The 27,757-nt window shown below is 48.4% G+C and overlaps 1 protein-coding gene across 4 annotated transcripts in view; it reads left to right on the forward strand.

The window, feature by feature from the left end:
- RILPL1 (Rab interacting lysosomal protein like 1) overlaps nucleotides 1-27,757 on the forward strand; it is a 42,994-nt gene that overhangs the window by 9,578 nt on the left and 5,659 nt on the right. For all 4 annotated transcript variants that reach the window (XM_040250699.1, XM_040250697.1, XM_040250700.1 and 1 more), the window contains exons 3-6: nucleotides 7,532-7,650; nucleotides 8,314-8,535; nucleotides 20,638-20,810; nucleotides 23,244-23,336. In XM_040250699.1, the coding sequence (XP_040106633.1) occupies nucleotides 7,532-7,650; nucleotides 8,314-8,535; nucleotides 20,638-20,810; nucleotides 23,244-23,336 (607 nt within the window). The remainder of the gene's footprint in view (nucleotides 1-7,531; nucleotides 7,651-8,313; nucleotides 8,536-20,637; nucleotides 20,811-23,243; nucleotides 23,337-27,757) is intronic.

The following is a 27,757-nucleotide window of genomic DNA, read 5'->3' on the forward strand; positions in this document are numbered from 1 at the left end:
GTTCCTCACTTTTCCAGACTCTTTTCTAGGCACTGGGGATACACCTTGGACAAGACAAAACCCCAGCCCTCGTGAAGCTTATGTTCTAGTGCAGAAGAGATAGATGATAAATATGTAAACAGATAACACAGTCCTGATTCTGATCCAGGTTGTGGAAGAACTGAAAAGGAAGGTGGGTGGAATATGATAGAGTTGTTTTGGTGGGAAGCTTTTTTAGATACAGTGATCAAGGAGGGCCTCTCTGATGAGGTGACATCTGAGCCCTAGTTAAGTCATGAAGCTAGCCGTGTAAATGTCTTGGGGGGAAAGAAGGTACAAAGGCCCTGGGGCATGACTATTTATGGAAAGCCAAGGAGATCAGCATCACAGAAGATGATCAAGGTCAAAGGTGGTTAAAGATGAAGTCAGAAGGGCCAGCAGGGATCAGATCACATGGCCCCTTAGAGACCTAGATTTGGATTTTATTCTGAGTGTACTAGGAAGAGATTTGAGGTACATGTCATGGGCACACATTTAACAATGAGCAAACCAGGATGGCCACCCAGATCTTAATGGCGCTGGAGCACCCCAGCTATCATTCATCCTACTAACAGTTATCTAGAACCTTCACTCCAGGCCCTCTGCTGGTGCTGGGGAAGCAAACACAGAAAGATTTGGTCTGGTCCCTGATGAGCTGCCTCAGCTTAGGGCACTTGAGATCTTTAGTTACAGCAGGCAAACTCTTAGTTGTAGCATATCTAATCTAGTCCCCTGAAAAGGGATCAAACCGGGGCCCCCTGCATTAGGAGCTTGAAGTCTTAGCCCCTGGACCACCAGGGAAGTCCTAGACCAATCTCTTTAGTCTGAGTAAACTCCTTGGGTCCTGACACAAACCCCTCCTCATGTTTGTTATGAAGGGGAATGGACTTCCAGGGAGGAGACCTGAAGTTCAGAGGTTACAACTCTTGTGAGAACAAAGTCCTGCACTATATAAGGACTGTAGGGACCAAGGAGAAAGGAAATGTTTGATCCAGGTGCTGCCGTCCTCTTTTCCATGGGTTTCCTTTGTTGAGACATGAACAGTGCAGTGAAAGCAAAAGTCTTAGCAGTAATAAGCATTGGTGCTCAAAGCATGCTAACCAGGGGTGATTCCTAACCTGATATTTACCTGCTGAACAACCTTGCTCAAGTCATTTGACCTTGGTGTGCCTAAGTGCCCCATGTGAAAATGGGGCAGATAACCCTGTCTCTGTAATCAGATTGTTGTGAGGATTAAATGAATTAATACATGTAAACTGCTTAAAATAGTACCTGGTGCCCACACTCTGAAAGTTTTTAACTATTGTCACTATGAGCTATTGTTATCCAGTCTCCTTTTTGAAAAAGAGGAGGAAAACAGGCTGAGGAGGTGCAGCCTTCCTCTTCACGGCTTAATAATATTCCCTTGTCTGTTTGGACCCGTTTTGTTTTTATCCATGCCTCCACCTACGGACGCGGGGTTGTTTCCAACTTTTGGGCTGTTGTAAAGATTGCCACTGTGAAGGCTCTGGTGTATGTTTTATGTGGACATAATCTTTTCGGTGTTTTTTGTTTTCTTTTAAATAAATTGTGGCTGTCCTGTGTCTTCACTGCTGCACTCAGGCTTCTCTAGCTGGGGCATTTGGGCTCTTAGTTCCCCCACCAGGGATGGAACCGAGGACCCTGCATTGGGAGCGTGGAGTCTTATCCACGGGGCCACCAGGGAAGTCCCTGTTTGTGGTGCTTTGAGAGGTATATACCTCGAAGTGGAATTGCTGCAGCCTGTGGTAACTGTTGAACTTCATGAGGCACCCTTAGCCATCTTTTGGTTTGTGACATTTCTAGAGGTCACCCAGCGGGCTCCAGGGGTGATGTGAGAACTCCCTTGCCTGCCCCAGTGATGCCCCAGAAGCCTCAGGTCTGCCAGCTGTGGGTCCCAACACCCGGAGCTGCTTTCTCGGGGCTCGTTGCATCTGTGTGTACGCGGCACCCTCCGTGTGGGAGGGCTGTGCCTCGGCTCTCTGCATCCCTGCTGGGCTCTTCATCAGACAGCCCACACAGGTGCCATCTGAGACGCACTTAATTGGCATCTCGCGTGGGTCCAGCTCCCAGGGCTGAGCTCAGGGAGGCTCGGGTGTTCTGCACGGCTACAGCCCCCACCCAAGTGGAGAAACTGGGCAGATGCCAGGCATGCCTCTCACGGTTATTTTTATTTTGCACGGGAAGCCGTGGGAACGCAACAGGGACAAGAGCATTTCTTCCACCTGGGAGAGGAACAGACACAGGACAGAGGGTTCCTGGGGAGAGGTGCTCCCATGAAGTTAGACTATGTGTCCGGAACCACTTGGGGCAAACTAGAGATATAGGGGATGAGGGTGGTGGGGTGCCTGCTTAGAAGAGCCAGCCCTGGAACTTGCCTGGCGGTGCGGTGTTTGAGACTCTGGCTTCCATGGGCGGGGGTGTGGGTTCGAGACCTAGCTGCGGAACGAAGATCCCACATGCCATGCAGGGCAGCCAGAAAATAATTTTTAAAAAACACTATGAAAAGAAAAAAAGAGGGCTTCCCTGTCAGCTCAGGGATAAAGAATCCACCTACCAATTTAGGAGACGCAGGTTCCATCCCTGATCCAGGAAGATCCCACATGCTGCGGAGCAACTAAGCCACAACTGCTGAGCCTGTGCTTTAGAGCCTGGGAGCTGCAACTGAACTGCTGAGCTCGTGCCCTGAGACTGCCGAAGCCTGTGCTCTGCAGCAAGAGAAGCCTCCGCAGTGAGAAGCCCAAGCACCGCAGCTGGAGAGGAGCCCCTGCTCCCTGCTACTAGAGAAAAGCCCACACAGCCAGGAGACCCAGCACAGCCCAAAATAAATAAATAAATAAAATCATTAAAAAGGAAAAACAAAACAAAAATAAGAGCCAATCCTGCCTGGAACAGTGCTGCTTGCCCAGCCATTTGATACTGGGCGCTGGGCTCAGAGCACCCATCAGTCTCTTGTCTCCAGCTCCCCGAAAGTCTCCAGATGAAAAAGCACTTCGCTGCCTCTTGTATTTGGAAACCGTCCCGTCAGCACTTGGAAACTACTAGTTAGCACATGCTGAGATGAATTACAGATATGCAAGCAATGGGACTGGGGGGTGGGGGTACAAAAATATGCTCAGGCCTCTGGAGAAAAACTCCTGGGCTCTGGACAAACAGCTCTTGTCACTAGGAGAGGCTGAAGACTGACCACTTAGCCATTTTCTGAAGGGAAGCTGAGAACAGCACTGTTCAAAAATATATATATAAGGCAATATTCTGGTTACTCTTTGAATCGTGAACATCTTTTACCTTTTACCCAAAAATGTAGGCAAGTCACAGATATGATTATAATTTTTCTAGGGGTGGCATTTAAAAAAGTAAAAAGGTGAAAGTAATTCCATTAATATTTTTATTTAAACCAGTAGGTCCAAGGTATCATCCTTCAACATGTAATCGATTTAAAAAGTCATCAGTAGAGGAATTCCAAGGTGGTCCAGTGCTTAGGACTCCACGCTTTCACTGCCAAGGGTCTGGGTTCAGTACTAGTCAGGGAACCAAGATCCTGCAAACTGCATGATGCACCCAAATCAATAAATAATGATCATAGGATATTTCGCATATTTTTTTCATATTAAGTCTTTGAAATTTGGTAGCTTATTTATTTATATATAATGTTATATGCTGTTGTCGATATTTAGTTGCTAAATTGTGTCTGACTCTTTGTGACCCCATGGACTGTAGCCCACCCGGCTCCTCTGTCCAAGGGAATTTCCAGGCAAGAGTACTGGAATGGGTTGCCATTTCCCTCTCCAATATACATATATGTTTTATTTTTTTTAATTTTTTTGGTTTTATTTTTATTTATTTATTTTTGACTGTGCTGGGTCTTCAGTGCTGTGCTAGGGCTTTCTCTAGTTGCTCTGAATGGGGGCTACTCTTGTTGCGGAGCACAGGCTCTAGGAATGCCGGCTCAGTAGTTGTGGCTTGCAGGCCCTAGAGCTTGGGCTCAGTAAGTAGTTGTGGGACGCGGGCTTAGTTACTCTGTGGCAGGTGGGATCTTCCCAGACCAGGGATTGAACCTGTGTCCCCTGCATTGGCAAATGGATTCTTATCCACTGCACCATCAGGAAAGTCTTATATATGTTTTGTTGTAGTAATCTGCACATAATATTTATCATCTTAACCATCTTACCCAGTATACAATTCAGCTAGGTCTAGTACATTCACATTGTGCAGCTGAACTCCAGAACTCATTTCATCTTGCAGATCTAAAATTCTGTCCCATTAAATGATAACTCTCCATTCCTCCCTCCCCTAGCCCCTGGCAACTGGCATTCTACTTTCTGTCTCTATAATTTTGACTACTCCAGTTTTCTCACAGAAGTTGAATCATGCGATGTCTGTCTTTTTGTGACTGGTTTACTTCACTGAGCATAAATGTCCTTGACTGAGCATAAATGTCCTTGACTTTCATCCATGTTGTATGTGTCAGAATTTCCTTCCTTTTTAAGGCAGAATAATATCCCATTGTATGGACAGACCACACTTTGTTGTTCCACCCATCCGCTGATGGCTGATGTGTATTTTTGAGGGGTGATAAAGTGGTTGCAAGAGTGTGGAACCTGGAGCCAGGCTACCTGAGTTTCAGTCCTGGTTGTCGTTGTTCAGTTGCTAAGTCGTGTCTGACTCTTTGTGACCCCATGGACTACAGCACACCAGGCTCCTGTGTCCTCTGCTGTCTCCCAGAGTTTGCTCAAATTCATGTCATTAAGTCAGTGATGCTATCTAACCATCTCATCCTCTGTGGTCCCCTTCTCCTTTTGCTTTCAATCTTTCCCAGCATCAGAGTCTTTTCCAACGAGTTGGACCTTCGCATCAGGTGACCAAAGTATTGGAGCTTCATCTTCAACATCAGTCCTTCCAATGAATGTTCAGGGTTGTTTTCCTTTAGGATTGACTGGTTTGATCTCCTTGAAGTCCAAGGGACTCTCAAGAGTCTTCTCCAGCACCACAGTTTGAAAGCATCACTTCTTCGGTGCTCAGCCTTCTTTATGGTCCAACTCTCACATCCATACATGACTACTGGAAAAACGATAGCGTTGACTAGATGGACCTTTGTTGGCAAAATGATGTCTCTGCTTTTTAATCTGCTCTCTAGAATCCTGAACAGTGCCTGAATCCTGAATCCTGGTGGTGCCGCTCATCAACTGTGTGACCTTGTGTAAGTTCACTAGCTACTGTGCACCGCAGTTTCAACTGTACAGTGGGGACAGCAGGATTCCTACTTTGTAAAGTGTTCTGAGGCTAGAATGAGCTCAGCTCTGTTTATATCAGTACCTTCTATAAGGAGACCCTCAGACGAGGATGTTCCTCTGCAGGTGACTTATTAAGGAAGTGCCCCTTAGACAAGACTATTGGGGAAAGTGGAGGGATCAGGACAAGGAAAGGAGGAATCCAAATAAAGTCCGTGCAGGGCAGCGAGCTCTGGAGTGTAAGTTACACCCAAGAGTCTCCCTGCCCTTAGGCACAAGGGTGCACTTTCTGTTTTTAAACATTTTTATTTACTTATTTAGTTGGGGGCACTGGGTCTTAGTTTCCGCATTTGGGATCTTCGATATTCATTGCAGTATGCAGGATCTTTAGTTGCGGCATGTAGGATCTAGTTCCTTGACCAGGGATCGAACCCACGCCCCCTGCATTCGGAATATGGAATCTTAGCCACTAGAGAACCAGGGACGTCCTCTGAATGTCTCGTTAATTTAGCTCCCAGAGTCTTGAATTGCTGGATGACTTAAATAATTGCTCAGATGGTAAAGAATCCTTTACCAAGGCAGCAGGCACAGGAGACATAGGTTGGATCCCTGGGTTGGGAAGATCCCCTGGAGAAGGAAATGACAACCCACTCCAGTATTCTTGCCTGGGAAATCCCATGGGCAGAGGAGTCTGGCAGGCCACAGTCCACGGGGTCACAAAAAGCTGGACACGACTGAGGGAGTAACAACACAGCTCCCGGCTTTTACCTATGTCTGTGAATCTCTTCAAAACACTTAACCTTTTAGTTTTTCAAACCACTTCTCCAGCACTCTGGGACTCTGTCTTAGCAGAGCGTTTGGAGCAGGGAGAACTGGTATTTCTCTTTTATAGATAAAATGACACTTGGAGACACTTACTCTGTGTCAGGCCTGTTGTGAGTGCTTCACGTAGATTAACAGATTCAGCCTCACAAGAGTCACCCAGATGGGGCCACCACATGACCCCCATTTGCAAGAAAACAGGCACCAGGTCAGCTGCGAATGAGTCCAAGTAGCCTAGCCCCAGACTCCCAGCCCTTGACCATTTGTTCTCTGACTGCTCTATCCTACGGCCACCAACACCCATGAAGGCGACAGATGGCGAGTTCCCTGGTGGCTAGTGGTTAGGATTCTGGACCTTCACTGCCATGGCCCGGGTTCAGTCCCCAGCCTGGGAACCAAGATCCTGCAAGCCATGCGGTGTGGCCAAAAAGGAAAAATCCTTCCTTTGGGACTTCCCTGGTCAGTGGTTAGGACGGGCTGCTTTCACTCTGGTGGCCTAAGTTCAGTCCTTGGTTGGGGAACTCAGATGTAGGTGGGTCCCAAATACAGATTTCCTTTCTCTGGACCTCGTGCTTCCCTGCCCCCATCCCACTTGAGTTCTACTCATCTGATTTCTCCAGAGTGGAATGTGCCCTGCCGAGGATTAAATTGATTGAGCCAAGCCCCTGATACTCCTGCCCCGGGGCTTTGCAGGATGGGGGCTCACAGAGCAGACAGCAAACGTTTCTGTGGCTTTTTCACAGACTGCCTGCACCTGATTTCAGCCCCCCCTCCTCTACGCAGACAGAGATATACACACACACACACACTTGCTCTTGCATTGTGTCTAAGGTGTGGTTTTTCTGGAAATGTTAGTCATGGCTTCTTGTTCCACTACCCCAGGCCCAGGTCCCGCCTCACAGCAGTTGCCCAGGAGTTTTGAGAGAGGGATACCCATTGCCCAGAACCCTCAGATGGCCCTGTGATTCCCCATCAGCAGTCTGGGGGCCTGACAGTCAGGACTCCAGCTGAAGAATATCCTTTGAGGAGCAGAGAGTGTCTGGAGAAATAACTGATTTTATCAATTTCAAATGGAGCTGGTAGTCGCTGTTTTTCACTGCTTGTAGCATTCCATTGCCTGTTACTCTCAAGATTTATCTATTCCTCCTACTATTGATGGACATTTTGGCAGTTTCCAGTTTGGGGCTATTGCAAATAATGCTGCTATGAACATTTTAAAAATATTTATTTATTTAGCTGTTCCAGGTCTTAGTTGCAGCATGCAAATTCTTTGCCGTGAAATGGAAATGTGAGATCTAGTTCCTTGACCAGGGATCCAACCCACACCACCAGCATTGGGAGTGCAGAGTCTCAGCCACTGGACCACCAGGGAAATCCCTGCCGACGGTTTAAGCAGGGGAGGGAGGTAGACTCACCTGCTGGTCCCTCTTGCCCTTCTCTAGGCATGTCAGAGCGGGAGCGGCAGGTGATGAAGAAGCTGAAGGAGGTGGTGGACAAACAGCGAGATGAGATCCGTGCCAAGGATCGGGAGCTGGGGCTGAAGAATGAGGATGTTGAGGCGGTAAGTGCTGAGCCCCGCCTGCCATGTCCACCCCTGGCCGGTAGGTACCAGCAAGGGACTCCATCCTCCGCTCCGAAAGCTCCCTTTCTCCCGCTTGGTCTCACTCCATGGGCTCAATGATGTAGGGATCCTGCCTGTGGCTTGGTGGACCCAGCCCTGAAACAGTCGCCATGGGTAGGCCCCCCAGCCAGGTCTTCACTGGAACAGTAGGAGGGAACGTGGCAATGCCCAGTGACCTGACTGTTGACAAACACTGAGGAAGTTCCAGGGCCTGGTCAGCCTTTTTCTGACCCTGAGGCTTCCTCCAGTTCACCCCTTTCATGCCCTGGCATTGTCCTGGCCCCTCCAAAACCTATACTTTGTCTCTGCTTAAATTAAAAAAAAGACACCCCTTTCTCAAAGCGTGTTACTTCCATCTGTTAGGAAATTGTCATAATATACTAACAAGACACTTATCTTCCACCTGTCATAAAATTATCACAGTAAATATATAAACTGCCCATCTCTGGCATCAACAGAGTTGTAAGAATGTGAACAAATTTCAAGCAAATCAAAGCGTGTACAGTATGAATGGCATGCCTATAGACGGTTTGCCCTTGTTCAGTGCACAACATGAGCTACTGTATGTGGCAGCCTCGTCCAGTGGGCTTTCTCTCTCTACAGCTGCAGCAGCAGCAGACCCGGCTGATGAAAATCAACCATGACCTCCGGCATCGTGTCACAGTGGTAGAGGCCCAGGGGAAGGCTCTGATTGAACAGAAGGTAGAACTGGAGGCAGATCTACAAACCAAGGAGCAGGAGATGGGCAGCTTGCGGGCGGAACTTGGGAAGCTGCGAGAGAGGCTGCAAGGCGAACTCAACCAAAATGGAGAGGAGGAGCCCGTGGTGAGTGGGGAGCTGGCCCTCTGTAGGCTAGCTCGAGGTGGGCCAGGCTGCCTTGCTTTCGCCATTACACTTGAGGGAAAATGGAGGCCCAGAGAGAGCCAGGTTCTGGCCAGGAGACACACAGCTGGGCAGAGGTAGTACTGGGCCTGGAACCCAGGACTCCAAGCATTCTAGCCCAGGATATCCAGCTCGCTAGTGGTTACTGGGCATCTGCTGTTTATTCATTCATTCAAATAATTATTGACTATGTTGTAGGCATGGGGGATGAAATGGAGACCTGGTTCCTGTCCACATGGGGCTTACAGCCAGCATGAGAGACAGACATTAGACAGATAATCACATAATATACCATGCGTGCATGCATGCTATTGCTTCAGTTGTATCCGACTATTTGTGACCCTATGGACTGTAGCCCGCCAGGCTCTTCTGTCTGTGGGATTCTCCAGGCACGAATACTGGGGTGGGTTGCCATGCCCTCCTCTAGGGGATCTTTCTGGCCTTGGGATTGAACCTGCGCTTCCTGCCTCTCCTGCAATTGCAGGCAGGTTCTTTACCCACTGAGCCACCTGAGAAGCCCTAATGTACCATATGACCCAGCAGTCCTACTTGTAGGTATATGTCCAAGAAAACTGAAGATACGTGTCCACCTAAAGACTTGCACACCGGGATTTCCCTTGCGGTCCAGTGGTTGGGAGAATGCCTTCCAATGCAGGAGATAATGCAGGGATCGATCCCCGGTCAGGGGATTGAGGTTCCACATGCCACAGGGCATCTAAACCTGTGTGCTGCAACGACTGAGCCTGCGTGCTCCGGAGCCCGTGCGCCACAGCTAGAGAAGCCCATGTGCTGCATCTGAGACCCAACACAGCCAAACAAAGGGACATAGTTTCAGAAAGACCTGTGCACACGTGTCCACAGCAGCTCTAGTCTCAACAGCCAAAAGGTGGAAACCACCTACATGTCCGTCAGCTGGTGACTAGATAAACAAAATATGGTCTGTCCACATCGTGGAATAGTATTCAGCCATAAAAAGGAATGGAGTGCTGAGACATGCTGCAATTTGGATGAGCCTCAGAAACATGCTAAGTGCAAGTAGCCAGACAAAAGGCCACATGGCGTATGAGTCATTTGTTTGAAATATCCAGAATAGGCAAATCCATAGAGAGAGAAGGAAGATGATGGTTGCAGAGACTGGGAGAGGGGAGAATGAGGTGTGACTTCTAGTGGGCACAGGGTTTCTTTTGAGGGCGATGGAAATGTTTCTGGAATTAGATAATGGTGATAGTTGCACAGCCTTGAATGCACTAAAATGTATTCTGATTTTTATTCTTCAAAAGAGTGGATTTTACGGTATGTGAATTATATCCCAAAAGCAAACCAGCGATTTATGTTAAAGGAAAGCCATCGTGCCAGGATGCCCCAACTGCATGGACTCTAGAGCCAGTCTGCTCCGGTTCATATCTACTCTATTCCGCAATTATTTAGCCTCTTTGCATCTCAGTTTTCTCATCTCTAAAATGGGAATACTAGGGAGTTCCCTGGTGGCCTTGTGGTTAGGATTTGGCACTTTCATTGCAGTGGCCTGAGTTCAATTCCCGCTCAGGAAACTGAGATCTTATAAGTCACATGGTTTGGCCAAAAAAAAAAGGGAATACTAATAAGAGTACTTACTCCCAGATTGCTATTATGAGAATTAAATGAGTTAGTTCATTGAGAGTGTTAGCTGTTATTATTACCATGATAGTCTGAGGAAGTCAAAAAGGCTTTGCCAAGGAGGTGATGGAAAGAATGAGAGTGAACTAGGTGAAGGCGGGTGGCTGTACAAAGGCCCTGTGCAGGGGAAATTGCAGTGCAGTCAAGGAAGAATAAGAAAGAAAGGGTGAGGGACTTCCCTGGTGGCCAGTGGTTAGGACTCTGCCCTTCAAATGCAGGGGGCAAGGGTTTGATCCCTGGTCACAGAAGTAAGAGCCCACAGACCACATGGCGCAGCCAAAAAAAAAAAAGAAGGTCAGGATGGCTGGTGTGCAAGCTGACAGGGAGGGAGAGGGTCTGAATGAGGTCAGAGAGGTTGGCAGGGGCCGGTGCTACAGAGTGGAGTTTGGCTTTTATCTGCAAGCCCTGTGCTGGGCCCTGTGGAGGTTTGAGGAGCTTACAGCCCAATGCAGGAGAAAGTCTTGGACCCCAGCAGCCACACTCAAGGTGGGACGGGAGTGTCTTCGCACTAAGAAGCTGTCTCAGTCTGGTTCCCTCGAGGCAGAGCTTGAGAAGAGAAATGTGGGCAGGAGGTTAACTGGGGAGGTGATTGATCACAAAGACCAGAGAACTGAGACAGGGAAGGAGGAAAAGGGAATTTGAGGGTGTGTCACTGAGGTCGCCACAGGGAAGCTCAGTCCCTCTGGGACCTCAGAGAAGACCTCCCAGAACAGTCTTTCTGGAGGAGAAAGTCCTAGAGCAGTGATCTACAAATGCCTGTCCCCAGTTACTAAGGGGAGGTGGGGTCCCCAGGGGTGTTATCCCTCCCAGTACTCCCAGGCAGAACTTGTGGAGCAGAAACTGGGGGGAAAATGGAAAGACGGGGCACTTCCCTGGTGGTCCAGTGGCTAAGATTCCAAGCTCCCAATCCAGGGGGCCTGAGTTTGATAGCTGCTCAGGGAACTAGATCCTGCATGCTGCAACTAAGATCCCACATGTGGCAACTAACACCCAGCGCAGCCACATAAATAAATGAAGTAAATATTTAAAAAAAAAAAAAAAAAGGGGGAAAGACATCTAGTGTGTGCTTGAGGTAGGGCTCTGTCCACATGAATGGAACCACACCACAGCTGCAGCGGAAATCCAGGTGGGCCCAGTATGTGACCCAGGGCACCAAAGATATCTCCCACGTAGATGTGCCCCTGGGATATTCCAGGAACATAGAGATGGGGCAGTTAATCCTGATGGGGGTGGCATGGAGTTTAATGGACCAGCTGTTGCTTCAGCTGAATGTCAGTGATAATAATGCTAAGATGTTAATAAACAGATGTAGAAAATGGATATACTGTTTCAGAGAAGTGTAATGAACTGTTAGAGAAAAGCTCAGAGCTTCCCATTTCTTCCAGCATGTCTTTTTTGACTTTCCAGTTTGCAGGCACTGTGCTGGTCTCTTGGGTTCCAGGTGAGGGAGGTAAAATAGACGAGCTTTCCATCAGGCTGGCTCAAGTCCCAGCAGAGTCATTAAGTATCTTGTGAATTTGGGCCATACACTCCTAGGTTCTTTGAAGGACAAGAACCTCTGAGATACAGATAGGGAGGAAGAGAGAGAAGTCTTAAAAGGGAAACTGGAGTAGAATCTTCTTTTGGCTACAGGTGACAAAAGCTTAACTTAAAATGGTTCAAGGATTTAAAAAAAAAAAAAAGGAATTTGGGACTGTGTAAGTACAAGCCTTGAGTTACTGATGGCTTTAGGTATAGCTGGTTCCAGGTGCCCTGATGACGCTGGCAGGAATTTGTTTCAGTCCTTCTCTCTGTGTTGGTGTCATTCTCAAGCAGCCTCTTGCCATATAGTGGCCCCTAGTACTCAACCAGCTTTGCAACCCCAGTGGAAAGAAATTGCTTCTTTCTCAAATTCTCATCAAAAGTCTCAGCAACCTTCTCATGACCTCACCTAAATCAATCACTGTGGTCTGAGGTCTAGATTATACATGTTGTCCATTTCTGAGCACGTAGCTATCCATGATGGTGCCAATCTAAGCTGCATGCACGAGGAGTAGGAAAGAGGAGTTTCTCCAGAGGAAAGCTGCCGTGACTCAGTCCAGAGATGTGCAGGCCGGGCAGGACACCAGCTGTTGCCAGGGTCAGAGTCAGGGTTAAGAATGCCACACACAAAACTCTGAGCAGTGAAGGATGTGGATTCTTTCACAGGGTTTCAGCAGGGGAGTGACAGGACCAGCTCTGAGTTTATATGGAGGACAGTTGAACAAGGAGACGATGGCAGCCATGGCTGTCAGGAGCCCTTTGCAGTAATCCAGGCAAGAAAGGTGAGGGCTGGACCAAGTTGATAGCCTTGGAATGGAGGGGAGGAGCCAGCAGGCGAAGCTTGGGGTGGTTACTCCCTCCTACCTCCCCTGGGTACCCCTTTCAGCCTCCTGAGCCCCAGGAGCTCAGGCTCTGTCTCTGGCTGGTTCAAACCTGGGTCCTGAAGACATCACCCCTAGCCACAAGACTCTGAGCCCTACTCCAGATCTCTTTCGGACAAGGACACTTCACACCTCCTTGGCCTGGCTGCCGGTAGGTTTCAGTTTCTTTTCTGGCTCCATGGAGGTGGGGCAGAAATAGGAGTAAAATCCAGTAGCAGTTATGACTAACCCACTAAGCTTCTCTGCAGCGTCTGTTCCTGAACTCAGGGCGTCTTCTGGGGGCTTGACACCATCCCTTGGAGCTGAGTGGTGTTCAGGATGCTTGTCACTCAAACAGGAAAGCTGCAGGTAGTGGTAGCTTTGTCACCTGCTGCCGTGTGACTTGGGGCCCGTCCATCTCTTTGGTAATAGGTTCTTATCTGACAAATGAGGGACATGAACGTGACTTGATTCAGTAGATCTAAAAGTTAGCATGGCTGGCACTAAAAGGAACAAAATGGGGTCATTTGTAGAGAAATGGATGGACCTAGAATCTGTCATGCAGAGCAAAGTAAGTCAGAAAGAGAAAACAAATATCATATATTAACGCATTTATGTGGAATCTAGAAAAATGGACAGATGAACCTATTTCCAAGGCAAGAATAGAGACACAGAGGTAAACAGACATGTCGGCACAGGGTGGGGGAAGGGGAGGGGGGGACAAATTGGAAGATGAGGATTGACATATATACACTACCATGTGTAAAACAGCTAGTGGGAAGCTGCTGTATAGCACAAGGAGCTCAGCTCGGTGCTCTGTGATGACCTAGATGGGTGGGATGGGGATGCTGGGAGAGCGGTCCAGGAGGGAGGGGTTGTATGTATACAAACAGCTGATTCACTTCATTGTACAGCAGAAACCAACACAATATTGTAAAGCAGTCATACTCCAATATAAAAAAAGTTAGCGTGGCTGGATAGAGGGTGGTGATCAGAGAAGGGCACAGTGAATTCGGAGTGGAGAGGAGACGGCCATGCAGGGCTTCAAGGTCTTGAGAAGGGTCTGTGTGCTGGGTAGGATGTCCGGGGATGGAATGTGGGGCAAGAGGAACAGCATAAGCCAGACTAGAGACTATGCAGGGTGAGGCTGGGGTGGTAGTTAGTCCTGGCGCCAGATCAGTGAGGGAAGGTGGGAGCTATGCAGGGATCCAGAGCCGGGGAAGAATCCATTCTTTTTTTAAAAAAACTTTTATCAGAGTATGTACTGTGCTGTGCTTAATCACTCAGTTGTGTCCAGCTCTTTGCGACCCCATGGACTATAGCCCGCCAGGCTCCTCTGTCCATGTGGATTCTCCAGGCAAGAATACTGGAGTAGGTTGCCATGCCCTCCTCCAGGGGATCTTCCAACCCAGGGATCGAACCCAGGTCTCCCGCATTGCAGGCGGATTCTTTACCAGCTGAGCCACCAGGGAAGCCCTTATTGGAGTATAGTTGCTTTATAATATTGTGTTAGTCTCTGCTGTGCAGCAGAGTGAACCAGCTATGTGTATACATGTATTCCACCCCCGCGCCTTTTTAAAATTTCCTTCCCATTTTGGTCACCACAGAGCACTGAGCTATACAGTATGTTTTTATTTATCTATTTACATAGTATCAATAGTGTATATATGTCAATCCCAGTTTCCCAATTCATCCCAGACTCCACCCTATCCCCCTCGGTATCCACACATTTGTTCTCTGTGTCTCCATTTCTGCTTTACAAATAAGATCATCTGTACCGTTTTTCTAGAGTCCACATGTATGCGCTAATATACGATATTTGTTTTCTCTTTCTGTCTTACTTAACTCTGTATGACAGACTCTAGTTCCATCCACATCTCTACAAATGACCTGTCTCATTCCTTCTCATGGCTGAGTAATATTCTCTTGTATATATGTATCACATCTCCTGTGTTGATGGACATTTAGGTTGCTTCCATGTCCTGGCTATTGTAAAGAGTGCTGCAGTGAACACTGGGATGCGTGTATCTTTTTGAATTGTGGTTTTCTCTGGGTATGTGCCTGGAAGAATCTGTTCTTAACATTGCCTCTTGATTGATATGATTCTTTCTGAGATGTGATCACTGTCATTTCAGTGTGATCTCCAGTAGGCAGGTCTCTTTGTATATTTTTATAACATATTTATTGAGATGTAATTCACATGGTATACAATCCATCCATTTAAAGTGCACAGATAATTTTTTTATTTTTTGGCTGTGCCATGTGGAATCTTAGTTCCATCCAAGGATCAAACCCACACCTGCTGCATTAGAAGCACAAAGTCTTTAAAAAATGATAATATTTATTTATTTGGCTGTATAGGTCTTAGTTACAGCATGTGGGATCTAGTTCCCTGACCAGGGATCAAACCCAGGTCCCTTGCATTGGGAGCTCATGGTCTTAGCCACTAGACCAGCAGGGAAGTCCCAGAAGGGTCTTATCCACAGGACTTCCTAGGAAGTCCCCAGGTCAGTGGTTTTTAGTATTAAATATATTCACTCTATTGTGTGATCATCACCACTATCTAGAACATTTCCATCCGCCCAGAAAGAAACCCCCTACACATTAGCAGTCACTCCCCATCTCCCTCCCCCAGCCCCTGGCAACCACTCATTTACTTTCTGTTTCTGTGGATTTGCCTCTTCTGGACATTTCGTTGAAATAGACTCATGCACCATGTGATCCTGACTACCTTCCTACTCAGCATGTTTTCTAGCTCATCCAGCTTCTCACAGTTTAATTGATGGTTGTCCTGCCTTTGACAGTTGGACATATAAACTCTTAAGAAAATGAAGTCGGCTTCTTGTCTAAAGGAGTTTATATAAAACCAGTAAGAAAACTTAAAGTGAATAGTACCTCCTTGATGCCAGTGTCTCCACCTTTTAAGTTCTGACTTCTTAGTAAGTTGGGGGGTTTTTGTTTGTTTGTGTGTTATATGGAGTATAGCTGATTAACAATGTTGTGATAGTGTCAGGCACACAGTAAAGTGACTCAGCCGTATCTATACATGTATCCATTCTCCCCCAAACTCCCCTCCTGTTCAGGCTGCCACATGCCATATGGCAGAGTTCCCTGTGGTACACAGTAGGTCCTTGTTGGTTATCCATGTTAAATTTAGCAGAGTGTACATGTTGATCCCAAACTCCCTAACTATCCCTTCCCCTCATCCTTCCCCCCTGGTAACTCTAAGTTCCTTTTCTAAGCCTGTGAATCTGTTTCTAGTTGTTTGTTTGTTTTTAAGTATATAGAGAAAGCAGAGAGGGGCCTGATGGCTGGCCTGTGAACCAGGGTTTTGGGCACTGAATTTATCCATGGTAGCCCAGAGCAACCAAGGGTGACCAGAGCACAATCATTCCCCACTGCTGGGCCAGGGCTGCTCAGAAGTATGTTCCAGGGGCCTTGGGAGCACAGGAAGTGATCTTGCTAGACGCAGGCAGTGGTGGGTGAGGGGAGCATGCCCAGGGGCCCAGGCCTCAGGATGGAGGGCCCTGATGGAGGGTATTGTCTCCCTAAGACCTCTGAACAGGCCCCTGGGGCCACTTGTCGGCTGGTCTCTTGGGCCTCCCTGGGGAGTACCTGGGGCCTCAGACATCTCCCTCAAGCTGTGCCCAGAGAGCCTCAAGGGACCACAGACAATCAACGATAACCCGAGCCCACCTCTGTGGTCCCTCATGGGGTAAGTCTAGAAGGCTCACTGCTGATTGACCCGGTTGCCATGTTGGGAACAGCCTTGGCCATGTCTCTCGAGGACTGGGCTGCCCAGGGCACTGCAGCAGTGCCTGGTGGCCTCCGGAAAAGCTGAAGCCCCAATCTTATCCTCTTCTGCACTTCCAGGCAGCAGTCCCAGAAGTCAGGACTTTTTTTTCCTGTCTCGGCATCCCTCAAGCTCTAAGGGGATCAGGTTGCTCCTCTGATAAAAGAACTGTCTTTTTGCCAGAGATAAAGAACTCAGGTTCTGAGCAAGCCCTTTGGTGTCTTGGGTGAGGACAACCCATGGAGGTGAGCAGGGAACTACCATACCTTGAAAGCCTGTATTCATAGGAATGCCTGATGTAGGCGTGGGAAGAGCCCTTAGAAATATTAATGGATTTTTTCGGGCTCGATGGGGAAACAGGGGCCCGGAAAGGAGCAGGCAGCTTGCCCAGAGCCCTCTGGGAAAGTGAGGGGTTGGGAACACTCCTGAAGGGTTTTATGTCTTCCCCAGGCATGTGGTCATCTGTCAGCTGGCACTACCCAGAGACAGAAAGAGGCAGGGGACTTGCTCAGGGAGTGTAAGAGCCTGGGTTGTTTGAAGAAGGAGGGGCTGGAAGGGAGTGTGTGAGCCTGAGATTTCTGTCTATAGCCTTTAACACCTATGGGATCTAGGCAGAGAAGGAAAAAGGGGAGGTGAGTATGCAGCCATGGAAATAGCACATAAAAGGACGCAGCTGCTACACAGCACCAGCCCAGTGTTGCCATGTAGACTCCACGTGACCTAGTTTTCCATTTTTTTTTCCCAAAAGGAAGCCCGAAACCCAAACTTTAATGTGAAGTCTCCTGATCTAAAACAATTGGCAACTACTTCAAAGGAGTTTTAGAACACAGAATCAAATAAAAGGGGGGTGGGGTGGAAGCGGGGCCACTGGGGTGGGCCCAGAGTTCTTGGTGAACTCCTACACTCCCTCCAGACCCTGTGCACAGAGACCACATCTGCAGTAACATCTTCTGTGGTCCCCCTCAGAACTGATGTCCTTGCACCTTTCATCATATCATCTTATAAATTTCTATTTGTGTGTATCTTTCCTCCACCTCCACCTGTCTGATTCGTCTCATTAGCTCAGTGACCAGCAGGCACAAAGTTGGTGCTCAGTCATATTAAGTGAATGTTAGACCTGGGTTTGATCCCTGGATGGGGAAGATCCCCTGGAGAAGGGACTGGCAATGTACTCCTGTCTTCTTGCCTGGAAAGTCCATGGACAGAGGAGCCTGGCAGGCTACAGTCCATGGGGTTGCAAAGAGTTGGACACAACTGAGCGACTAACACACACACACACACACACACACACACACACACACCCCTCTGAGGATGCTCTGTGGTTAACCTGGGCAGAGGAAAAGAAGAGAACTGGCATTAGTGAGTGCTTGCTGTGTGTTAAGCGTTTGTTCTACATGATCTTGGGTAGAGGATACTGTCTGAATGTATGGTCATCAGGTGGTCCAAGGAGCGGCCCCAAAGGCTCTGCAGAGGGAGTTAAACGCTGAGGATGGACTTCCCTGGTGGTCCAGTGGTTAAGACTCCATGCTTCCAATGCCAGGGGCGCAGGTTCGATCCCTAGTTGGGGAGCTAAGATCCCACATGCCAGTGGTACAGCCAAAAAAAAAAAAAAGCCCATTGAAGATGTACCCTGAGAACACAGTCCTTTGAAGGTGTGGCATCAGCGACCACTGTAGAGTGCCTTCCTGGGGTGTTAATCCCCCGTCCTCTCCCCAGTTCTTGGGCAGGAAGGGGCCCCGCTCTGCTGCCCAGCTGGCTTGGGTGGGCGGCGTGCGCCAGGTTTGTTTCCCACCGCCTCCAGACCCCTCCCCTGCTGCCCCTGCTCGGCGTCGACTCTGGCTCAGACCCGCTTCCCATTCCACGCCTGCCGGGTGGCTCTGCTGTCACCTGATCTCTGGTGGGTGGTGTCTCCTTTCAACAGTCCTCTCCCAGAACAGCACGTCCCTGACTCTCCGGACGTGAGGTATCTCAGCTCTGCCTCCTGTAGCCCTTCAGCCACCTGGCCCATCTAGGCTGGAGTCCCTTTCTCCTTGTGCTTCTCTGGGGTTTTGGTTGGGGAGGAGCCAGTTCTGTATTTCAATCCCTTTCCCTCGGTCCAAAGCTTTCCCACTGTTGTCCTAAGCTTTTGTCCACTCCTTCTGGACGATCATGGGACATTGGCAATGCAAGGCTGTCAGGAATTGTACACTGCCTGTAGAATATGGACCACCTGCTGATATGGCCAGCTTGGACCTGGAAAGCTTGCAAAAACTTCCTTGCTATCAAAAAAAGAAAAAAATGTTGGCAAGGATGTAGAGACTTACAGGAATGTAAAAGGGGGCAGCCACTGTGGAAAACAGTTTGGCAGTTCCTCCAGAAGTTAAACATAGACTCACCATATGACCTAGCAATTCCACTCCTAGACGTATACCCCAAGGAACTGAGGTATTCAAACAAACCTTCGCACACAGATGTTCATGGCAGCATTGTTCACAATAGCCGAAAGGTAGAAACAACTCAGATGTCCATCAGTGGATAAAAGGATAAACAAAATGTGGTCTAGTCACTCAGTGGAATATTATTTAGCGATGAAAAGGAATGACGTGCTGACACGGGCTACAATGTAGACGGACCTTGAAAACATGAGTGAAAGAAACCAGTCACCAAAAGCCACATGTTATATGATTCCATTTCTAGAAAGTGTCCAGAAAAGGCAGCCTCATAGAGAAACAGAAAGCAGATGGTGGTTGCCAGAGGCTGGGGGAAGGGGGACTGCCAATGGGTGTGGAGTTTCCTCTGGAAAATGTTTTGAAACTAGTCAGAAGTGGTTACACTGCACCATGAATGGCTACACGTGTGCACGCTCAGTCACGTCAGACTCTTTGTGACCCTGTGGACTGTAGCCCGCCAGGCTCCTCTCTCCATGGAATTCTCCAGGCAAGAATACTAGAGTGGGTTGCTGTTTCCTTCTCCAGGAGACCTTCCCGACCCAGAGATTGAATCTGTGTCTGCTGAATCTCCTACATTGGCAGGCAGATTCTTTACCACTGTGCCATCTAACACCATGGAATTGTGTGTTTTATTTTTAATGGGGTTTTGATTTTTTATATTGAATTTTATTTTCTTTTTAATTTTTGGCCATGCCAAGTGGTATGTAGGATCTTAGTTCTCCAACCAGGGACTGAACCTGGGCCCCCTGCACTGAGAGTGCAGAAGCTTAACCCCTGGACTGCTAGGGAAATGCCTGAATTGTGCATTTTAAAATGGAGATTTTATGTTAAGTTGATTTTTATCACAATTAGAAAAAAAAACAACAAAACTCCTTGCTGTGGAAGAGAGCAGGAATATGGGGTTTGGGTCTGGAAACTTAGCAGACTAGGATCCATCTGTGTGACCCACATGGAAGAGAAGTAAATGCCCTGCGTCAGCTGTGACATTAACCTCTCACCTCTACCCCTACCAGGGCTTCGACGGAATGCCAGCGAATAGATCCCCACCACCCCTGGGGAGGAGTGGGCTTAACCGGAAGGCCAGTAACAAATAGGAAACTGTGTACGACTTCTTATCAAAGGAAAAAGGAATAGAGAATGGCACATGATCTGATTCCAACGACTTTGGCCAAATTAGCAATAGCCTCCATTAGAAAGGGCTTCCTAGGTGGCACAGTGGACACAAGAGGAGATGCAATACGCTCTGGTTTGATTCCCGGGATGGGAAAACCCCCGGAGGAGGAAATGGCAACCCACTCCAGTACTCTTGCCTGGGTAATTCCATGGACGGAGGAGCCTGGCAGCCTAGAGTCCATGGGGTCGCAAAGAGTCAGACAGGACTGAATGTGCCAATTGGTTAGAAAATGAAGCAAAAACATGAGAAAGGGAAACCAGGCAGACTTAAGAGGATGGTGGCACTGGGGGAGCATTGAGTTTCTTTTCCTCTGACACCTTTTAATGTTATTTGTAATTAAAACCCTGAGTCAACTGGGGAGGCAACGGGACTGTGGGTCTGGGTATTGAGAAGGCAAACAGCACGCAGGTGGCCACTGGCTGTGCTCTCCCGAGGGATGAATGCTGACTGCACAGAACGTGAGCAGAGGCCGCCCGCAAGTTCTTAAAATAGCGCCCTCGGCAAGCTGCTCAGGCCCTGGGGAGGGTGGGAAATTCAGGCTCCGGCAGGATGCAGAGTGGGTGCTAGTGGCTGTGGCCAGGAATTCATTAGCAGCCTCTCTGCCCCCTCCAGGCGGAGCTGGGCGGAGAAGAGTGTGTCTCCGAGGCGGAGAAGGCGGCCATGGATCTCAAGGACCCCAACCGCCCCCGGTTCACACTGCAGGAGCTGCGGGACGTGCTACATGAAAGGAACGAGCTCAAGTCCAAGGTGTTTTTGTTGCAAGAAGAGCTGGCATACTATAAGAGGTGAGTGTGCCGCGGAGCTCCCAGGCTGACTCCATTCTGAGGTTGTTCGGAGTCTGGGGACAAATTCACACCTGGAAGACAAGGACTGCACCTATGTTCGTTGTGGGCATCATCGCTGGCCTGAAGCACTTACATACCAACTCAGAATTCCTTTCTGAAACTCTGGGGCTGAGATTCCTCTTATAATTCAGAACTTTCCCAGCATTTAGAAAGGAATATTATAAATACTGTATTACCTTATGATCTTATACTGCATGTGAGTTCTGGGGCGGCTCCCCCCAAATCAAACACAAAAATATTTTTGCAGCAAAAGATGTGAACATTCACACAGAATCAATGGGATCAGTCAAGATGATAAACAGCCTCACGAGCTTTCATTTCAGAGTTTGCCACCAAATGAATGACCGAAAAAGCGAATTTTGGTTTTTAGAGCTGTTTGGATTTGGGAATTACGGATAAGAGATGGTGGAGGATAAAAAGGAAAAAAAAAAATAACAGAGATGATGGACCTACCCAGCCTAATATTTTTGATCATTTAGTTCTTCTGTGATCAATGAAGTCCTTGCACACACAGTAGCCACTAGCCATGTGTGGCTATTTCAACGCATTAAACTTAAGTAAAATGTAAAATTCAATTCCTCAGTGGCACTCACCACATTTCAAGTGCTCCATCAGCACTTGTGGCTGACGGCCACATATTGAACAGTGAAGAAAAACGTTCCCATTCTCCTGGAAATTTCTATCCACAGCACTTTCCCAACTTAAACAACTATCTCATATCATGCCACCTCATACTCGTTCAGCTTTGTACATGTGCTTAGTCACTCAATCGTGTCCAACTCTGTGTGACCCTGTGGACTGAAGCCCACCAGGCTCCTCTATCCATGGGATTCTCCAGGCAAGAATACTGGAGTGGATTGCCATTCCCTTCTCCAGGAGATCTTCCCGACCCAGGGATCGAACCCAGGTCTCATGTTTCCTGCATTGGCAAGTGGGTTCTTTACCACTAGCGCCACCTGGGAAGCCCCAGCTTTGTACACATTGCCCTTCTATTGGTTCCGCAAAACACACCTTGCTCGGTTCAGGTCACTTCAGGACCTTTGCACATGCTGCTCCTGCAGCTAGAAAAACCTTCCGCATGACTCTTCCCATAGTTGGCTCCTGGTCACTCAGGCTTTGGGTCAGGTGTCACGTCCTGAGAGAGGCCTTCCTTCACCATCGCCACCCCTTCAAAGGAGTGTTCTGTCCTAGTCACAGTCTGTCATTTTGCTCAGTTTTGCTTTCTTTTTGGCTGTGCTGTGTCGTCATTGATTTGTGCAGGCTTTCTCTAGTTGCAAAAAGCAGGGGCTACTCCTCGTTGCCGTGGTGCTCAGGCTTCTCATTGTGGAGCACAGGCTTCAGTACTTTTGGCTTTCAGGCCCTCGTGTGGGCTTAGTGCTCCACAGCCTGTGGCATATTCTCTGACCAGGGGTCAACCCATGTCCTCCTGCTCTGGCAGGTAGATTCTGACTCATTGCACCACCAGGGAAGTCCCGCACCCCCCTCAGTTTTACTTTCTTCTTAGCTTTTTCCACCATTTCACATTCTTCTGTTCAGGAACATGCTGGTTTTATTGTCTGTTTCCACACCAGACTGCACCATCATGGCACCAGAAACCTTACTTGTCTTGTTCATAACTAAGTTCCCAGCACTCAGGATGCAGCTTAGCCCAGAGTAGGTGCACAAGTGCCTGTTGAATAGAAAACTGGAAGGAAGGACCAATGTGGTCCCTGCCCTTGTAGGGAAGATAAGACATCAGAGAAAATACAGTGCCATACATGCTTATTGAAAACCCACTGCGAGTCTGCCACGTAAGAAAGTTTTATAACAGTGTGTGCACTGGCTGCTTGAAGAAGAGAGAAATCTCTTCTGGCTTGGGGTTGGGGTGGAAATCAGGAAGGCTTCATGGAGGAGGTGGCATTTGAACTGGGCCTTCTCTAAAGGACAGGGTACTTCTTAGATATGGGAGATGTTGTGGGTGGCATATTCCAGGCAAAATGAATCACAAAGGCGTGGAGACAAGGAAACATTTGGCAAGAACAGGAAATAGGAAATCATTCTATTTGGCTAGACTCTCCAAAGTAAACTTAAAATAGAGATGTGGGTACCTTCTTGAAATTTCTCACGTGTGGCCCACTGGGCCAAAGGGCTTGCAGACACCTGTGTGCATTGCCTCCAGGACATATCCTTCCTCTTAACTGGCCATTCCAGAACCCAGCCCCTGAGGCAGAGAGCTTGTGGGGCAAAGGCCACTGTTGTTGTCCTCCTGAGTCCCTTATTATCACTCCCTTGTAAAAGTATGTGCCCTCTCAGACCAGCAGAGAGTGCCCTTGGAATATTCAGCTTTCATGGAATTGTTGACTCTCTAACCTCACGTCTCTCAACTCCTTCCAGTGAAGAAATCGAAGAGGAGAATCAAATACCCCAACCTCCACCCATTGCCCACCCGAGAATGTCTCCCCAGCCCGAGTCTGGGATCAAGCGACTGTAAGTGCTGCGCTTCCGGTGTCTGGAGCTGCTCGTTGGCGGCTGAGCTGGTGGTTCACACAGCCTCTCACTTCTCCTGGGCACCTGCTCCAGGCTGGGGCTTGTCACTAACCACCTTCAGCCGAGATGGACCTAACCCTGGGGCACTTTGGGCCTAGCCCTTGACTTGGCGTTCACCTCTGTACTTTGAAGGCTGAGTTCCTCCTAGGGGGATGGGGGTTGGTCCCTGGGCAGAGAGGTTTGGGGAAGGCTGAGAGGATGGGAAAGGGCTGGGACCTATGGCTGACACTCAGAGCTTGCTTGAGTGTATCAGGTGGGGCATGTCTCTGAAGACAGCAAATACTGCATGGTGGGGAAGGTTTGTATGCCTTAAGGGCTTGAAACCCCAGCTCTGAGATGTCTGAATGGCTGCAGGTCCACCCTATCTATGCTTTTCTGTGATGACTTTATCTGTCCCTCCATCTCTCTATTAAGTATTCATTGGTGCATAATACATGCAGAGGCAGGTCCTGGTTGCTGTGGGGAACACACAAGAAAAAGAGCAACCTAGTCACTGCCCTCAACTAGACTTAAAGCTACTTCAGGGATCCTCGCATCAAAAGACTCCTTTGAGACTCAGATGAGAGGTTGCAGACCCTTTCCTGGAGAGGTTGGGGGAGGAAATCATACAATTTTGCAAACAGTTTTTGGTTCATTGACCCCTGCAACCCTTCAGATAAAGGGTTAAAGCTCTAGTCTCATTAGCTAATATCTACTAAGAACCTACTTTGTGCTAATATCTACTAAGAATGTACTATGTGCTCAGTACTGTCCTGGCAGATTTGAGTCCCCACCATAGCCCTGTGTTATTGTTCAGTCCCTTAGTCATGTCCAACTTTTTGCAACCCCATGGACTGCAGCACGCCAGGCTTCCCTGTCCTTCACTATCTTCCAGAGTTTGCTCAAACTCATGTCCATTGAATCAGTGATGCCATCCAACCATCTCGTTCTCTGTCGCCCCCTTCTCCTTCTGTCCTCAGTCTTTCCCAGCACCAGGATCTTTTCCAGCAGCCCTGTGAGGTGGGGGCATTGTCATTCCCATTTTACAATTAAGGAAACTGAGGCACTGAAGTCAGTCACCTGCCCAGGGTCATACAGCTAATAAGAGGCAGAGTCAGGGTTCAAACCCAGGCACCTGGCCCAGAGCTTCCATTTTAAACTGCAGGAGGGCCTCCCACTCCCAGTTGTCTTGTAGCCTCCTGTTCTCCCCTAAGAGGGTCTTCCTGGCTCTCAGCCTTACAACTCATTGTAAAACAGGCCTCAGTTCTTCCACACAAACCCTGGTAGAAGCTTTGTGAAAGCGAGTGGCCTGGGTTGGAAAGCTAGCTGGGATGTTTGGTGAGGGGAATTGGGGTGTTACTTGGATGCCTCAAACTTTAAGGCCCATTTATGTTTGAAAATCCTCGACTAGTTCTTACCCTGTGAATTGACTTAAGCCTCAGCATTGGGGGATGGGAAGGGAATGCAAAGTGTGTGTAAGTGCTGGACCTTCTGCTTTTAGTCTTTGTTTGGTTTTATTTGGTTTTGGTTTTTGATTGAGCTTGGCGGCGTATGGGGTCCTAGTTCCCTGACCAAGGATTGAGCCCACACCTCCTGCATTGGAAGTGCAGTCTTTTTTTTTTTTTTAAGATTTTTTTTTTCATGTGGACTATTTTTAAAGTCTTTACTGAATTTGTTACAATATTGCTTCTGTTTTATGTTTTGGTTTCTTGGCCTTGAGGCATGTGGGATCCTAGGTCCCCAACCAGGGATCAAACCTGCACCCTCTATGTTAGAAGTCCCCTGGTTAGTGAACCGCCAGGGAAGTCCCTGGGTTGGTTTTTGTTTTTGTTTTGCCCTTAGAAAGGGATGACTTGTTCAAATGCTGGGCCCTGGGAAAGGCTGGCCTCCCTCTAGAGTGTGGGGTTAAAGATGTGGTTTTCTTCCAAGCCGCGCTTGGCCAGCTTCACACGTTGTTTGCTTGGCCCTCCATCTGCTGGATTTGGGAGGGGGTGTGGTCCCCAGTTCTGCTTAGGGATAAATATTTCCTGGGGGTGAAACTTGGAACTATTCATTAATAGGCCTCCTCTGGATCTCAACACCATGTCAGCCACGTATTAGTTTGTAATCTTCCGATGGCACTTGAAACGCACTTCTAAGTAACTTAAGATAAACTGTTGGTCAAGCAACTAATAATTTTCAGGTCATCTTGGCTTTAGATTCAGCTGGATCCAGGCCTGGTCATCAGGGCTTTGCCTCATTCCCTCTACCTCTACCCCAGTTTTCCTTTCTGTGTGCTGTATTCTTGGGTGGCAGTACAGCCACCATCAGCTCAGGATTCTGCTTTCTGGTATGAAACTTCAGTGGGAAAAGAGAAATCTCCCATAGGGTCACAGAATTGAGTCTCATTGGCTCTGATCAGGTCACATGACCACCCCCTAAGCCAATCACAGGGCAGTGCATCCATAGGTCTGGTCTGGTCTCATTCTCACACCTGAAGCTTGGAGTAGCTTTAACTGCATCCAGTTCCCACGGACTGAAGTTAATGGAGGGACAGACCCCAAGCAAGATCAGTTTGCTGAGCAGACAGAAGTAACCAGCGTTCACTGTAACCTCATCTTCGGGGAGAAGGAGCCCTTTGGTCTTGATTCTCTGATGTACTCAGTATACGTGGTTAAGATTTCCCATCCAGCGCTTGGTAAGAAGTGGGATTCCTTTCGCTGAGACCCTGATCTGTCCTCCAGCCCCACTTGTATGTAAGGATGAGCAGAAAGTGAAAAGTGAAAGTGTTATTCGCTCTGTCATGTCTAACTTTTTGCAGCCCCATGGACTGTAGCCTGCCAGGTCCCTCTGTCCATGGAATTCTCCAGGCAAGAGTACTAGAGTGGGTAGCTAGCTATTTCCTTCTCCAGGGGATCTTCCAAACCCAGGGATCAAAGCCGGGTCTCCTGCATTGAAAGCAGATTCTTTACCGTCTCAGCTACCAAGGAAGCCCTAGGACAAGCAGAAGTGATCTTACATGCTTTGGCTGAAATCCTGGGGAACTAGAGAAAATGTTTATGCGCTCACACAGTCCCTCCCTTGGCTAAGGGAAGGATAAGACAGGAGAGCAGCATCTTCTTCCCTCAGCAGCTCCTTCCCTTTAACAGTCAGACCTTCACAGCACCTCTGCTCCACCAGCACTGCACTTACAGCATCTCCGGCACTGTAATTCCAAGTCACGTGTAATTCTAAGGCTTCCTTCTGAAGCACTGTTGTTCTGACTTTCTAGTTTTCCACTCCAGCCCCCTTTCACTAAACAGGTAATTAAGTGGTTGGTCTTTGCAAATCTCAAACTAGGTAAAATCCAGAGGAAAGGTATCAGAATTAGCCAACACTCTTTTTTTCCTACTAGTTCTACCCACACTTGAGTTGGCTGTGGTGTCTGGTCCTCTTTTTTCCAGATTGTTCTGGAAAGGACTCTGTTCTCAAACCCCATTTCCCCTTTAGTTTGGCCTCTGGTTGCTCAGCAAGACCTGGGGTCTGAGCCCGGCTGGAGAAGCAGCTGGAATCTGGGAGCCTGAGACAGACAGAGAGGGAGAGAGAATTCAGAATCTCTCTTCCACAGGGTGCAGATGGCTAGTCCCATGGCTGCCTCAGTCTTCTAGGGGATAAGTGGGAGATCAAACCGGCACAGAAGGCTTTTGACCAGCCCAGACAGGACAGCGGTCGCCTTTGTCCGCCTCGGCCACTGACTGGAAGCTGCATCAGGGTGACCATGAGCTCAGAGCCTGGGGCAGAAATGGATCTTCCCTGGGGACCAGGGAAGGGAGTGGCCATTCTTAAGATGGTTCCACGCCTGTCTCCCTCTCCATCCTTCACTCTCAGGCACCCATCTGGGTCTGTCTGGTCCCTTTGTGGAATGTTAGTCATACAGCTTTTTAAAAAAAAATTTACTTGGCTGCTCCAGGTCTTAGGTGTGGCACTTGGGATCTAGTTGCCTGACTTAGGGATGGGAACCCAATCCCCTCCACACTGGGAGCATAGAGTCCCAGCCACTGGACCACAGTGTCCAGTGTGTTGGGAAGTCCCGACAAAGCCTTTTTAGTGCAGCTCACAGCTCTTCCCCAACTCGGTTTCCTGCCTTCCACCACTTTCCCCACCCACCAGTGAGTAAGCAGTAACTATTAAATACCTTGGAGGATCTGCCCTGTCGGGAGATTCAGAGCTGGGAGGGTTAGCCCCATTTCTCAGATGAGGAAACTGAGACCCAGAGAAGCCCATTGACTTCACTGTGATCACTTGCTGGGAAGGACCAAAGTTGGGATGGATTGGAACCCATGCCTTTTTTTGCCACCCAGCCCTGTGCTTGCCCCAACCACCTCATTTGGCCTCCCTGCCCCTCCTTTTCTTTACCTCCCTCA

The sequence above is a fragment of the Oryx dammah genome, unplaced genomic scaffold, assembly GCF_014754425.2.
Source record: "Oryx dammah isolate SB20612 unplaced genomic scaffold, SCBI_Odam_1.1 HiC_scaffold_12, whole genome shotgun sequence".
In the NCBI taxonomy this organism is placed as follows: Eukaryota; Metazoa; Chordata; class Mammalia; order Artiodactyla; family Bovidae; genus Oryx; species Oryx dammah.